A 16,626-nucleotide genomic window follows, 5' to 3' on the forward strand; every position below is an offset into this window, starting at 1 on the left:
CCATGTTATTTGCATTGCATGTTTGTGGAAAATGAAGTTCAGAGAGGTCAAGGTACCTGGCCAAAGTCACACAGCTAGTAAGTGTTGGAGCCAGGCTTTACACACAGTGATGCAATGAATGCCACACCCAACAAGGGGTAGTATATTGCTTTTACTCTTGAGCTGAAGATTTGAGGTTCATGAGGTTTGAGCCTTAGACTAGTGTTGCCTCTGTGAGCCTGTGACAGATGACCATGTGCCGGCGATCAGCTGATTAAAGTGGCAAGAGCTATAAAATCACATGTAAAAATGTATTAAAACACCTTGAATGAAGAAGGCCCTTTTATGAAGACAGTAGGCCCTTTTATGATCATAAAAATCATTAGCTGAGTTAGATTGCAAGATGAAAATTCAGTTCTTACTCCCAGTCTACTGGGGCCTGACAAAGTCTCCAGACTCACATTTTTCCCCTCACACAATTTTAGTGCAATGAAGAGGATGGAATATCAAACTTCTCTGTGAGACATATTATAAAGAGCTATGACATGCCTAACCAGTTTCTTTTATATTTGATTTGCAACATACTATAGAAAGACTGCAAACCCCAGCAAAAAGAATTCACAGTCCTGCCTCATCTATCGCTTTGGACTTGGAAGGCAGGCTGGGCATTCAGAGGTGTGACTAGATCCTATTGTCCAGCTCTGTGGTGAATGGCAGCTTGAAGGAGCGTCCATCCCAAGTTCTTACTGCCAAGCTTGAGCTAAGTCACTGATTATGAGGAATAGTCATCGCGGTTAGCTCTTCAAGCTTAAAGGATAAAACCCTTGATCAAGGTGGGAGAAACGAGATCTATTCCCATCCAGCTTTGACAATCACCTCCTGTGTATGTGTTGGAGAGACACTTAGCCTCTCTGGTCTAGTAAGATGGGGATTGTAGCACATACTTTGTCTTCTCATAGGAATGAGGTCAGTGTCATATCTAGTACATGTTCTCCCACACAGTACAGGCTCAAAAAAAGCCTCATTAATTGAAGAAAAGAATTAGTGCATTAATTAATATTCCCTTCTTATTTTTCAAAGTGTTTGACATATAAGGATAAGGTTTATGCTTACTAATTATCCTTATTAATAAAACTAAAGTCAGCATTACTCTTCAACACCAGAGGGACTTACTTTACCATCAAAGTACTCCTTTAAAGTTGGGAGAGAGCAGTGAAACCCAGTTAGAAATAGTCACTCCTGAGACTTCACCACCTGACGACCCTTACTCCACATGCCCAGCCCTACTTCTGTAGTGAGCTAAGTGGCAAATCCATGTTTCTGATTACCTAGTTCCACCTAGCTGCCACACAAGCATCTCTAATTTACAACTCCAACCCAAACTTAATTCAACTTCTTTCCCCCTAAACCACTTTTCCTTTTGGATTTACAATCCCAGATACCAAAAGCACAATCCACTCAATTTCTCAAGTAAGGAAGCTTAGTGTCTCACTGGCATTCTCTAATCAGTCATCAAATCTTGATCAGTCTGCCTTATCAGTGTACCGTCATTCATTCAAGTATTTTTAAAAAATATTTATTTATTTTCCTTATTTATTTTGGGTGCATTGGGTCTTAGTTGCGGCATGGGGTATCTTCGTTGAGGAACACGGGATCTTTTGTTGCAGCACGTGGGCTTCTCTCCAGTTGTAGCATGCAGCTTTTCTTTCTCTAGTTGTGGCACGCAGGCTCCACAGCTTGTGGGCTCTGTAGTTTGCGACATGCGGGCTCTCTTATAGAGGCGTGCGAGCTCAATAGTTGTGGCATGTGGGCTTAGTTGCCCTGTGGCGTGTGGGATCTTAGTTCCCTGACCAGGGATCGAACCCGCGTCCCCTGCATTGGAAGGCAGATTCTTTACCACTGGACCACCTGGGAAGCCCCTCATTCAAGTATTGACTGATATGTTTCAGACAAAATGCAAAGAACTGGGAATACAAGAAGACAAGATCCCTCCCCTCTTGGGGCTTGCATTCTAAAGGGGTGGTCAGACTCACAGATACAGGAAAAGCCAGTAAGTAAAATAAGTTTACAGAGTTGTAACTGATACAAAGGAAACCAACAGAGAGTGAGCTACTTTAGATGGAAAAGGGGGCACATTTTGTCTGTATGAGGAACTAAAAGGTGGCCAAGGTGGTAGGATCACAGTGCACTGATAGGAGAATGGAGTAAGATGAAGTTGGAGAGATTTGCAGGGTGCTGATCATGTAAAGCAATTAAGTAAGGGAACTGACATATATTTAAGATTTTGGGAAGCCAGTGAAGAGGTTTAAGTTATGGAGTCATGTGGTCTGAGTTGGGAGTTCATATCCCTCTGGCTTCTTTGAGGAGAAGTTGGGAGCAGGAGATCAGCTAAGAGGCTGTGTTCATCCTTCAGGTCAGAGATGATGATGGGTTAGACCAGGCTGGTGGCAGTGGAGAAACAGCAAAGCCTTGCCTCTTTTCCATCACCAATTTACTGAATTATTTTTGGATACTTCTATCACATTTTGACATTCATAATAACCCTCCTGACATGCCTCTAGGTTTATATGCTCCTAATCTGTCCGCCACACTGCCTGGCAGCTAGATTTGTCCACTCTTCTGCTCAGAGGTCCCAACTCACCCCCCATTGTCCTACAGAGGCTCTCAAAAAGAGGTGAAGGATGTTGCATAATTACCCAGGAGCAATTTCAAATACTATTGACCAGGTGTCACCCTATACACAGGGTTATACTCTCTGGGCAACTTGAATGTGTACTTTTTAATGAGTTCTCCAAGTGATATAGATAATCTGCTCTCTTATTTTCTCCATCATGCCAGGAACAGTGGCATATAAAATGCAGCTTAGCTAAACACAAGATCTGTCCAGAAAAGCCATGATTGGCGTACCCTCCATTCACAGTTAACATCTCACCATATCCTATTATGTCTTTTATTTATTTTCTTCCCTCAACTCTGAAGGAGAGGAAATAGCCTGATGCATTGTCTGGGGAGGTGGGTGGGCATAGAGGTAAATAGCTGATTACAAGGCAAAAGGATAGATATTTTGGAAAGGGTTGGAAAGCCTGAAACACATCAGGAAGCAAGATTCATTCTGCAAGCTTGAGAAACTAGCACAGGGTCTACAAAATAAGATTTTGATGAGTGAATGAATGATGATTGAAACAATACCTACTACTGAAGGACAAGAATAACAAAGCAGAGTCCTTTCTTTAGCTGAATCCATGTCATAAAGCAGTGATTACTTTATATTGAAATAAGGAAGGACCACTTAAACTAAGATTGCTTTTAAGGTAATATGTTCCAAATGAAAAAAGGACTCCACTAGTTGGGAAAGACGTTTTATTCCCAAGCTTCTAAGAGGGTTCTTCTACAAACAATAGAGGCTTAAAGTAAAAAAGAGAAGATAAAAAGAAAAACAAGTATTTTTAACTACTGAAAAGTAGACAGCCTTTTTTTTTTAAAAAAAAATTAAACATAAAAAATGTGAAACTGTAGTTGTCAAATCTAATCCAAATACATTCCTAGAAAAAAGGATCATCCACGGTGACAGGTTTACTTACAGCTGTATACTTGTTTAAGTGCTATTCATTTTCTTTTTTTAATTAATTTATTTTTGGCTGCGTTGGGTCTTCGTTGCTGCATGCGGGCTTTCTCTAGCTGCGGCGAGCGGGGGCTACTCTTACTTGCGGTGTGCGGGCTTCTCATTGTGGTGGCTTCTCTTGTTGCGGAGCACGGGCTCTAGGCGCGCAGGCTTCAGTAATTGTGGCTCACAGGCTTAGTTGCTCCACAGCATGTGGGATCTTCCCGGACCAGGGCTTGAACCTGTGTCCCTTGCATTGGCAGGCAGATTCTTAGTCACTGCGCCACCAGAGAAGGCCCAGTGCTATTCATTTTCCTTTTGAGTTATTTCTTCACTTCAAATTCAACTGGAGATCTGTGCAAATCTAGCAAAATATTCTTTGGATTACAAAAAACATATAAAAAATGAACAAAACCTGCAATTACGGAAGTCTTGAGAGTGTGCAATCCTTCACTGAAATGAAAGATTCCAAGGTGACATTGTCCACAGAATTTATTCCGTTGAAGTGTTCAGACAATTTGATTTAAATGCAAAGGAATATGGAAGTGAGCACTTCATCAAAACATTTCTCTTTGTATGCATTTTGACTGAGTCATAAAAATAGGATGTAGCAGGATATCAAGAAATTGCTTGAAACAAACTCCCACAATAAAGTTAAAAAAAAAAAGAAGATAATCTAAAAATTATTTGCAATCATAGAGAAAGCGTGTGCCCTCTGTCTAAGGGAAAGAGGAAAAGCACTTACAGCATAGCATAACCTGTGTGTCCTCTCCCCGAGTATTGCTATGTTTTGACCTTTGGCCCTACGGAGCAGGTGAAGTGTCCTTCACAGAAGTCCCAACCCCCAGGCAGCAAGATGGGACTGCAGGAGACTGCAGGCATACTCACAGATCAAATGGCATTGACCCTCAGAAGCCACCATGGTCCCTGTCCTCATTCTGAGCTTATGGCCCAAAGCATATTTTAAAACAAGGTTTGGAAATGAATTGCTCTTTCTTTGATCAAACTTTAGAATGCCACATTGTTTTAAGAGGAGTTAAAATTATAAAAGGAAAAATAAGCAGTTTCAGCTGGCAGGGTCATTATGATAGCCTGGCAAGATCAAAGTAAGGAAGAATAGAATAACATTGGAGGTCTGATCTGATAACTACACGTGGCAAATGTATATTTTTGACTCTTCACCCCGCCAACCCTCAAATGCTCGGTATGGGGCATAAAATCTCCATCTTGAACTTCAGAGTTCTGATAGTTTCATTCCCTCATGGACTCGTTTCTCATAACCATCAAATTACTGATACACAAGATAAACGCATATTATATAACAAGTATTGCAAAATCATAGACTGACCTAGATCTTTAGCATCCTTCTTTTATAGAAGATGCGTGTGAAGAGAAGTCAGGAAGCTAACACCGAGAATGTACAAAAGAGCTTTAAACAATGCTACAGAATCTTGTCTGAAAAAACATTTGTAAAACATATTTGATTTTAAATAAACAATAAAAGCAGCAGACTACAACAGATCATAAATAGAGTTATTAAAAGATCACAAATATCTTAAATTAGAATTATAAATGGGTCATTAGAAATAATTTTTTTCAATGTTAAGAATCAAACCCAGAATTAAAAAAGAATCATTTTTTTATTTCAAAGGTTGCTTCTTATATTGAAGCTCATATTAAAGCAACAGTACAATGTTCATAAAATATAAGTGTGATGCCGTAACATTTCTTACATGTCAGAATACTGATATTTGTATGTATACTAAAATAAGAACTTTAAAATTGTACAAATAGATACATTAAAAATGACATAGAAATAGGGCGCCTCTCACTGAAACAAGACAGTTATATCTGGCACGTATTAGTTTAAGATGAAAGTAGAAGCAAAAAGATTTACAAGAATCAGCAGTAACAAGATTGATACTCAAGAGACATAATTGTACATTGTATTGTACATACATTGTATGGGTTTAAGCTGGCTGAATATTATATATTTCAAGTTTAAAAATGCACTACATATAGAGTGTCCATAGTTTAAGGCGAAATTACAGCTCAGAACTGTTGTCCTTTCTAATTTTGTGGAAGCTTCTTTGACAAATTTAAAAAAAAAAGAAGAAAAAAAGACTTAGATGTTCATAACACATAAACGATTTCCCTTCATTGTGAGTTCACCGTTAGACTTCCCCTTCTCTTAAATATTTTGTATGCCAAGTGGTTTTCCTCTAGCCAAGTTGATAAACTTCAATATTTGCCTTTTTGTGAGAAAAGGTACTTCACAGTATTTACCACTTTGATGTCCTTGCAGTTTTATTAAATGTATCCTCTCTGTAAAACTTTGCTTGTTTTAAATGAGCCTTTCCTTGTTTTAAAAAAATACCTGTTTACATATCTTCTAGATTCTTCAGAACACCAGACACAGTTCTTAAGGCCAAATTTGTATCGTTTTCGTTAAGAGTCGTCATCAAAAGTGTCTTTGGAACCGTACAAGTCCGCTAGTTTCTTAAATCGAGGTCCCCAGTTCTGCAGGTAGTCATAGTCCAAGTCTGAATCTGTGGTGGCCGACTCTAAGGAACTCAGGGACCCGGCCACAGAGCCCCTGCCTTCGTAACCATAGATCTGGATGGAGTCATAAGGAGGGGCGGTTGGGTCATTATCCGCCTCCTGTATTCTCGTGTTGATGAAGTCATCCACATCCACACTGTTGGGTGCTGGCCGGAGCCCAGGTCTAGGCATGTACTGATATTCAGGTTTTATGTCTTTGCGAGGGATAAATCCATTGATACCATCAGGGTTCTGGAGGGTGGCAATATCAAAGGCTTCTGTGTCTTCTTCCCCACCCCCCTCATCATCATAGGTAATGATGTTCTCACGGACATCTTCTTCCTCGAAGACAATGAGTGGTTCTTTCTTTTGCCTTCTCAGTGTCACAAACAACACTACGATGACTACAGGGGAAAAAAAAGAAAAAGAAAGGAAGCATAGGTTAAGCCCAGTCTTCTGGGTTCTTTTCCCAGGGAAACTCTGCTTACCTTAAAGCATGGTGTACACATGCTTCAGAACTGGGACCAGTCTATGAAATGAGAGCTTTACCTGGAATCCCCAAAGATGTGCAAAGTTGCCCTACACCTGGCTCTTCATCTGCAAAATGCTTCCAGGAAAATGTTATATCCAAACAAGCTGGCAAGTTGGAACTATTTTGAGTTTTTACAAATGAATCCAACATTATTTAGAAGTCATCTTCAGAAGAATTAGGAAGATTCTAAATGTGTCCGTCTGCAGCCTCTTAAAAGTGGGTTATGCCTGTTTCTTTTTGCAAAGGAAGACAGCTGCCTCTCCAAAGTTTACAAATGAGGACATTCAGAGACTTGAGGTCCTAACTTTCTACAGGAGGTGCTGAGCCCCTGCCCAGAGTTCTGAGGTGGGGTCAGCATTGACCTTACTCTACCTTTGTAAGAAATCTTATCATAAGCATGGCTAGACTCTCTTCAGACCACTGTATAGAAGAGGGGTAGTTTATAAAGACCCCCAAGAGACAAACGACAAATCTTCTCTATTTGAATACAGGGAAACAGCATCAGCTGAAACTCCAGATGAAACCACTGTAACTGTCTCTTCCCTGGGAGAGGGGATTCCACTAAACTCAGGGCATCTAGGATGAATAAGCAGAGTTGCTTATAAGGAAAGCTCTGACACTGTTTCATTCCCTATCAACCCCCCACCTCCCCACAATGTTCCATTGGAACACTCGCCCACACACTCAGCAAGATTGAAGAAAGTGTTTGTGGCTGAATTTGGCAAGTGACTTGAGAGCCCCTCTGGGTCCACCATCACTCTGAGATGCAGGGATGAGGGTCTGCACTGGACCAGACTGTGAACGGCTTCCAGTGCTCAGCAGGCAGTGTCTTTCCCCTGTGCCTTCTGTAACAGCACCCTCACCAGGCTCATTCTTTTTCACTTTCTTTGCTTGGCTGACTCTTTATCTTTCATCACAAAAATCCTTCCTGATATGCCATTCTGATACCAGACAGGGCTATTGGTATCCACTCTATGTACCCACCTGGCCATCACCGTGACACGAGTCACACTGTTCACACATCTGCCTCCACCACTAGATTATGAACTTAGAGCTTTTCTGTTTTCTGCTCCCTCTGCTAGGACTATCCATCCATCCCAGCCCCTTTCCCCAGCTGGAAAGCTCTTTCAGCATCTGGTAAGTATGTTATATCCTCCAGGAAGTTGTCTCTGACCTTCCCAGTCAATGTCAGGTACTTTCTACTCTTGTGCTCCCACTGCCTTAGGTTCGTGTCTCTATCATGGTGCTCACCATGTGCCTCTGCAATTTATCTGCTCATGCCTATTTTCCTCAATAGACTATGAACTTTTTGATCACTGAGATCTTGTATGATTCTTCTCTTTATCCCCCAGGGCTGAACACAGGGCCTGGTACCCAGAAAATACTCATGAACTATTGGTTGAACTAAACTTGCTGGCTCTTCCCTATGTATCAGGGACACATTAATTCATTCAGTGAAGAACTAACCATCATGGAACAAGTATAAATTTGATGTCAGACATACTTAGATTTGAATCCTGATTTTTTTGTCATACACGAGTTCTGAGACTTTGGGACGACTGATCTAATCTTCCTGAGGCCCGGCACTGGTAGATGCTACCTGCATCAGCACATTCCTGCTGTTACAGAGTAAACCACAGATGGGACTATGTGCAGAAGAGGGGCACCTAACTCAGCAGGCAAGTGCAGGAAAAGCTGCTCTGGGCTCCCCATGAGCTGATGCATGCACCCAGATATTACATATGACATCTAGAGGAGGAGCCCAGATCCAGCTTCAGCCAGGCCAGTCTTCATCCAGTTCCTTGAGTCCTTCATAGACCGTCTTTGACATCACGATTATTCTTTCTACCTCTAACTCTTCTCATTCCTCTTGTAAGGCTCACCATTGTTCATATACTAGGTCTTTGCCTAAATTCCTCTCCTGAAAAATCTCTGATGTTCAACCCCGTCCCCTGCTGATGCCCCCAGATGTCTTCTGTTATGCAGTCCTGTGATGCCTGGCATTTGCTCATCACAACCACCCCCAACTCGGCTCTAATGCTTGTTAAGTTGCCTGTTCCCCCACCATACCCTAAAATACATGAGCAGGCAGGCATCCCCTCTTTTTTGTCTCAAATTGCCTCCACGGCATATAGCGCAATTCCCGGTAACTTGAGAAATATATGTGTTTCAAGGATGGGCATCTGGTTGAAAGGCCCTTCCTACAGGTAACCTGGGAGGTCCCTTACCCAGGAGAATGACGATGCAGGCAAGGATGGCGATCAGCGCCCCAGTGCTCAGGCCGGCGTTCAGGATGTAGGCCTCTGCGTTGCAGGACAGCAGTGCCCCGTTCACATCACACCCACAGACCTTGATGGTGAGGGTGTTGGTGCTACTCATGGGAGGGATTCCACCATCACTGATCACAATGGGCAGGAGGTACAAATCCTGCTTCTGCCGACTGAACCCTCCGCGCCGGGCGTACACCCCTGCGGTGTTATCTGTTGGAAGAGGGGAGACAAGGTGTACTCGCAGAGCAAGACCACGGAATCACAGACTTCACATCTTTGCATTCAGCTTGGCTGATCTGAATGTGCTCTTCTCACCCCAGGGCTGCAATCTGAATCCTCCCCACTTGTTCTTTAATCTAGACATCTATAGAAGCCACAGTCATTTGGCATGAAAAGGATCCCTGAGTTTTGTCCCATCTCGAAATGAAACGCAGAAATCAGCTCTTTTTTATTTCGTCGATATGAATGCCTTCAGTGGCCGGGTAACCACACCATTTTCTGTTTGGGTGTTGTCCCTTTCCTCAAATACAAGGAAGTATGGGCTTCAATTCCACACTCTATGTTAATATACGATAAAATTAAATATATAGGCGAGTGTGAGAAAAAACACACAAAACCCTTCTTTTTCAAGTTTGTACTTTCTCTACTTTGTGACAAGCCTTTGGCCAGTTTTTGTTACTTTTTTGAGAGATTTCTAATCTACCCTCAAATCTTGCCCAAACTATGAACCCACTTATAAGTCCTAAAGGAAAATATTGTCTTTAAAGTGGAAATATTTTATAAACCCAGCAGCAGGTTTACAGTTTCTCTGAAATTCAGCCACCCAGTTAAACCTGTCATTCCTGCTTAAAAAGATGACGTTTTCTCTGCTGCTCACACAACACAGCCCACATCTACATGGTGGATCACCAGATAGTTCTCTGATCTAGATTTTACCTTGCCTTCTAGGCTCATGCCCGCCCCTTTCCAGACGCCCCAGTTCAGCCTGCTGTGCAGAACTCGTGTCTGTTCCCCAGCACACTACACTCTTTGTACACCTTGGCTTTGACCCTTTGCTTTAATGCCCCCAAAAGCCGTTCCTTTGATCATTACAAGTCAGCTTCTCAAGCCTCAAAACTGAATCCAAAAGTCACTTTCTGGGAGCCGTTTCTAGACCTCTCCCCTCTTCTCCTTTGTGACCAATCCCACTGTACGTTCCTACAGAAATCAGCCTCCCACTCTTCTGTCATTATTTGGTGGCATAACTACTTGGGTCTCTCCTAGACTGTGAACTTCTAGACAATAGGGGCTTTTATCTGATTCATCTCAGTCTCTCCAGTGCTGGACACAGAGCAGACATTCAATAAATATTTGTTGAACAAATGTCGTAACCTTGTTCTGGGAAAAGTTTCACCCAAGTTCCAGATGTTGGTTTTCATGTATTTCCCAATTGTTTGTAACCTATTCCTCCAAATGCTTCCTCATCGTGTTTTCTGCATATCTCTACCAGCCATAAAGAATTTTTCTAGGCCATATGCTCTGCATTTGGAAAACATCGCTATTATAAAACTGTGGAAGTTTTGAATATACTCCATCAAATTATACACACACACATCCACACACACACATCCTCAATATGGCACACATGTTTTTGTGTGAGTTAGGAATCAGTAATTTATAGCAATAAGAATGTTATGACCAACATGAGGGCCCAATAGCCAGCATGCTTTAAATGGATTGACAGGACCATGAATTAGCTCTTGTGGTAAGAAAAATTATCTTAGAATCTAAAAATTGAATTCATATATTTTAGGTTAAAGGAAATGTAATATATTCTGTGTGAGATAAAAAATACATACAAATGGCAGATTCAGTCTCATTTAGGACTGAGCAGATATTCTGAGTATTGCAGAAGGTAAGGTGTGTGTACCTGCTGGCTTTTGGCAAGACTTTTTTTTTTTTTTTTCCCGGTACGCGGGCCTCTCACTGTTGTGGCCTCTCCCGTTGTGGAGCACAGGCTCCGGACGCGCAGGCTCAGCGGCCATGGCTTACGGGCCTAGCCGCTCTGCGGCATGTGGGATCTTCCCGGACCGGGGCACGAGCCTGTGTCCCCTGCATCGGCAGGCGGACTCTCAACCACTGCGCCACCTGGGAAGCCCCTGGCAAGACTTATTAATGACGGATCCTCTGCCCTTTGCTGCCAATCTCTCAATAAAAACAGGGCAGAACAGCTAGCCCTCATTTCTGTATTTTCTGAAGTTTGTGTGATTGGTGTATATTGCTCTTACCACTGGAGGAAAATTATATGTACTATGAAAAATCATGAAAAAAAAATAATAAGCTGGTCAAATAGAATGTTAATATTCAGTTTCCTGACTGTTCTTTCCTATTCTAGGCTATAACATTGTTGTATGCTTAACAAATACAAAAAATTTACATATCTACATAATTAATTCAAATGTTATTTTTTCCATCTCATAAATTTCTTTTGAATTCAAGTAAGATTTTCACAAATGAAATGTTAAAATATCGGGGCTTCCCTGGTGGCGCAGTGGTTGAGAGTCCGCCTGCCGATGCAGGGGACACGGGTTCGTGCCCCGGTCCGGGAAGATCCCACATGCTGCAGAGCGGCTAGGCCCGTGAGCCATGGCCACTGAGCCTGCGTGTCTGGAGCCTGTGCTCCGCAGCGGGAGAGGCCACAACAGTGAGAGGCCTGCGTACCGCAAAAAAAAAAAAAAAAAAGTTAAAATATCTACCACATTTTAATGCTCTGAAATGTCACAAATGCCATCGTAAATAAAAATGAATATGAAAAATTTACGAAGAAAAGCAAATTAATTGCTCAGTCAAATATACCTCTCTGATACAAATGACATCCCCAAGAGGGCATTCACTTAGTTTATCTATTGGGTTCCACCCTGTTACCCATGGTGTAGTTTGGAGGGAATGTGACCTGAGTGTTTTTATTTTTTTAAACCCGTGGAAGCCATAATTTAAAATCTATTTTTCAATGTGCCATCCATGCAAGACTGTACCTCCGGATCATAGCAGGCTGGCTTACACATGAAGGTAATTGAAAATCACACACTAATGGAAAACATGTTTCTGAGCAGGACACCAGCCTGCGAATTCAAGATGTTTCACATTCTGAACAGCTGAGTCCTCTCAGACACACTAACTATGAAATGAAAGCTCATCAAAGTACCCTGCTGACTGAACCATTTACTGTCGCTGAGTGATTCATCAGTAGACTCTCGAGAACTTTTAAAAAGTGTCTTCTAGTCAAACATGTTTCACATATGGATTTTAAGATTAGTTTGAGAGGTGGAAAATAAATGGAGTGAAGGTCTCTTTCTGGGCATATTCTAAATCCATGCTTTAGAATGAGTCACTTGTCCTGTCAGAGCCTCACTTATTCATCTTTAAAATGAGGACACTGGTTGATATCAAGCATGCCTCATGGGGTTGCTATTGGAACCAAATAATATAATAAAAGCCCATGGTTGTCCTCTGGGCTGTGCTTCCAGAGGGCTCAGGAATCATTCTACCAGAAAACCTAGCACTAGTATTGAGATCCTCCAGGGATGGTGAACTGGTGAAGGGTAGATATGGTTAGACAAGAAGCATGTCTAACCAGACTAGTTTGGCACTTAGGTGGTTACTGTGGTACATAGGTAGTTGCTGTGGCATGAATGCATAAAATATCCCCCCTCTAGATCTAAGTGGCCCCAGCACCAATGCAGGGATGAGTTTTTCTGGGGGAGGGCCATATCAGAGGAGACAGTGCCATATTCTCTGATAGTCTTTCTTGTGGTCCACTCTGATCACTGATCTTTTACTAACAAAAAGAGCCACTATGGGCAGGGACTCCATGAAAATCAACTCTAGAAAAACAAACAGAAAAAGAAACACACAGTAATAAAAAAACCCTCTAGGAAATCAATTTTGCATCTTATGTTTGGCTACAGATTCTCTCATCTAAATTATTTTAATTAGCCAGCTACTCCCTATCTCTCTTTGAGAGGGTCCTCTTACTTTGGACATACACATTTCTGAGGTTTATCGGTGACCCAAGAAAAAAATAAGAGCTTCTGTGAGGACACGTTTTCAGGGAAGTGTCAAATTGGCTCCATGGTTAATAAGATGAGGCAGAAAATGACAAATGTTGTATGGATTTTTAAATTTCCATCAAGAGATTTCTCAGACCCTTCTCCTTTATAAAGCTTGCAAAGAGCAAATCTCTCAGTATTTGGGGTCAGACAGACCTGGGTTTGAATCTCGACTCTTCTACATATCAATTGCCTGACTTTTAGACATGTTAGGTAAATGTCTTGATTTGCTGTATTCTCATCCAGAAAGCTAATAATTTTTAAGGTTAAATTTGATTCCATTCATAAAGGTACTTAGCATAGTGCCAGGCTGTTGGAGATGCTCAGTAAATATTAATTCTATTCTGGAAGCTCTCCTCTTGGTGCAGTAGACTAATGAGGAAGAGAAACATATTGACAAAGAGAGGAAAGTGAATTCTTGGAAATGTCATCGCAGTTTCGAATGCAGTTGCCTACATAGAAGGGCTCATCATCCAGAGGCAGGAGATAGTTCATGCTCTTCAATCCTGGGTGATATATTTCCCATGGTAAGAAAATGTTTTTCTTTTTTTTTTCTTTTTTTTTTTTTTGCGGTACGCAGGCCTCTCACTGTTGTGGCCCCTCCTGCTGCGGAGCACAGGCTCCGGACGTGCAGGCTCAGCGGCCATGGCTCACGGGCCCAGCCGCTCCGCGGCACGTGGGATCTGCCCGGACCAGGGCACGAACCCGTGTCCCCTGCATCGGCAGGCGGACTCTCAACCACTGCACCACCAGGGAAGCCCAAGAAAATGTTTTTCAAGCACCTCGGTGTTTCATCTTGACACCCAATGTTCTCCTCCCTGGCCACAAACATGGAAGCAGTTAGCAGTTCCTTTTTCTTACCCCTACTTAGGCAAAAACTTGTAAATGAGGCTATAAATTACTAGTATATGTGATGTACAAATTGTAGTATTTCTATTAATGGAAAATAAATTCAGGTTTCAAATTTTTATGGCTACAACCTGGACTCCTAATCGTATGCTGTTTTTATCTGCACACTTTGTCATTACACTAACAAAATGTAAAAGTTCCTGATAATGATGTCTCCATGGTACCAGTTTAGAGATGCAAATGTATGGGCTATGACGATGATGTCACCCAAGGGAGGAATATATACAACTGATATTAAAAGGGAAAATTATGATAGGGGAGCAGCCTTTGATACACAGACTGCACAGAGTGCCAACCTTATATTAGGTAAAAAAATAATGGGAACAGGGCAAAATGGGCAGTATATGGGCATAGCCCCTGCATATTAACAACCTGAAAAGAGGAATCACTGAAGCAAAGGATTAGTACTTTCTACTCTCACCATGATGTCAGGAGAGAGGCTTGGCCTAAGGTGAGAGAATGTTGCCCCAGTAGCTTTCCTAAAGAGCATCTTAAGATGCTCTTCCTTACCACTTCTTTTCCTCTGTCCCTCTCTGTTCCAAAGCTAAAAATTCCCCCACTGATCAACTTGATCAGAGATACTTCAGCCTGTGAAGATAGGCGCTGTCTGCATCAGACTGGAGCCCATCTCTTGAGACTGTTAAAGAAAAAAAAAAATATATGGAGAATCTAGGCCAAGCCTTAAGCCTTGCTCTTATTTAATTCACTTCTGACCCAAATCTACCCACTCTACCCTTTCCGCTCAAACCTCAGCGACAAAGTAAATCTATCTACCACATTAAAAGCTTCCACACACTTGAAGACAGTTATGCAGTCACTAGTAGAATAATCATTATTTGATTACTTTCTTCTGGGTCCTCTCTACTTTCCTTAGAAATGTGGCAATAGCTGTATAAGAATAATGAAAAAAAATACATATATATATATACATATATACATACATATATATATATATATATATATATATATATATATATAGTGTGTCCCAAAAGTCTCAGTGGAGTTTCAAGTTTAATAATTTCAGAAGTACACATGCTATACAATTACAAAAGACATCATTGAAAAGTGTAATTATTTAGGTTTTTTAATACTCATTTAGAGATGTGATTTTTGAAAAATTAATTTCAATTTTTGACGCCAGTATTTGCCACCTTGAATCTGAGGGAGGGACTGAAATAATAGAAATTTCAAATAACATTTTTAAAGTTTGTAGCATTAATTTTCTGATATGACTAATGCTTAAAGGTGAACTTAATAGCTTGCATATATATATTTTCTTGTCTTTCTGAACACCGTACGAGCCGTCTATCTACCCATAGTCACTGCTCATATTTCATTTCACAGTCTACGGTAACTGTTTGAATGTCTGTCCTCTCCATCAGACAGTAACCTCCCTGAAGGCAAGATCCTTGCTCACTCATCACTGTTCGGTTAGCAGTATTTTGTGTGTTAGAGGAATAAACAGTTGAAGGATGTTTCTTTCACTATATCTCAGCATCCATCTGGCTTTCCCACACAGTCAGATTTTATTGATTAGCTTGCCATCAATTTCCAGACTCCATCTTCTCCCACTTTGTACGTTTGAACCCAACTCCATCAGCGCTGCCTGTATCAATATTATGGATCTTGTTCCCAGTAAATATCATCTCTTTGTCTCATTATTCTTTTCTCATTATTTAGGGTGAGTCAGATCCAACTAAGTAACATTTATCGAGCTGCTAATATGTGCAAACCTTATTCCTTGTTACTTCCGCCTACCTTATCCCAAAGAATTTTTAAATTATGTGCAGAAAGTATAATTACCTTTATTTTATATGAAAAGAAATGGAGGAAGCAATTGATCACAATAACATGGAAAATGCAAACGAAACTAGAATTCAAACTCCTCTTGGTTTCACTATATTTTTCCCAGTGCACAGCAGACCCTAGAATCCTGATATTATTGCATGCCAATTACATTGGTTCTTTTTTTTTTTTAACCAAATTTCCCCAACATGGTTAGTTAATTAGATGGACACCATCACCGCCTATAGCTAAATCCAGATAGACTCAGGTCCCAGATAAAAGAGCTGCTCTTGGAAACCTAAGATGTTTATGTCAGAGAGACCTACAAAGAATTAAGTGCACTCATTCAACACCTCTCTTCCCATAGCACTTCCAGAAACACACACATGCCTTCAGAAACAAGCCAACATGCAAGGGGCAAAAAGAAATCTATTATTTTCTCAATATTTTGGAATAAAGGAAATGCTACAATGAGGTAAATTCTGAGACTAGCCTTAAAATATTAATGCAGAAAATTGTTTGATCCAAGACTCTGATGGCTGTAATGTTTCCCCTCTAAATCAAGGGCTACATACTACAGGGGAAGGGGGAGGATCATGATCTTTTACTTAACACCTTTGACACTGAGGGATCGGCAAAATACAAAATGCAACAAATAACGCTGTGGAATAATTGCCTATGTGCATGTGTGTATGAGGCATCTAAGTGTGCCCTGTTCGTGGTATCAATAGACTTTTCATTGTTATAAATTATCACATCCCTTAGAATCAACTCTCCCTGCACTTTTGTTAGAGGACAATTTTCTCCTTGGTGATAGGGAGGGAGAAAGGAATATATTTCTTGGTTTAAGACAAGGAAAACTACCAAGGAATTCAGCGGGATATAAACATTTAGGGTCTTTTAGTGAGTTGAGAAATCCCA

General features: G+C 41.1%; 1 protein-coding gene across 3 annotated transcripts in view; it reads right to left on the reverse strand.

The window, feature by feature from the left end:
• Positions 1-3,378: 3,378 nt before the first annotated feature.
• Positions 3,379-16,626, reverse strand: part of CDH11 (cadherin 11) — a 145,826-nt gene continuing 132,578 nt past the window's right edge. For all 3 annotated transcript variants that reach the window (XM_030863776.2, XM_060288882.2, XM_060288881.1), the window contains exons 12-13: positions 8,882-9,133; positions 3,379-6,525 (exon numbers count right to left, since the gene is read on the reverse strand). In XM_030863776.2, the coding sequence (XP_030719636.1) occupies positions 6,029-6,525; positions 8,882-9,133 (749 nt within the window). In that variant the 3' untranslated portion in view covers positions 3,379-6,028. The remainder of the gene's footprint in view (positions 6,526-8,881; positions 9,134-16,626) is intronic.

Source organism: Globicephala melas, chromosome 19 (assembly GCF_963455315.2).
Source record: "Globicephala melas chromosome 19, mGloMel1.2, whole genome shotgun sequence".
NCBI classification, from domain to species: Eukaryota; Metazoa; Chordata; class Mammalia; order Artiodactyla; family Delphinidae; genus Globicephala; species Globicephala melas.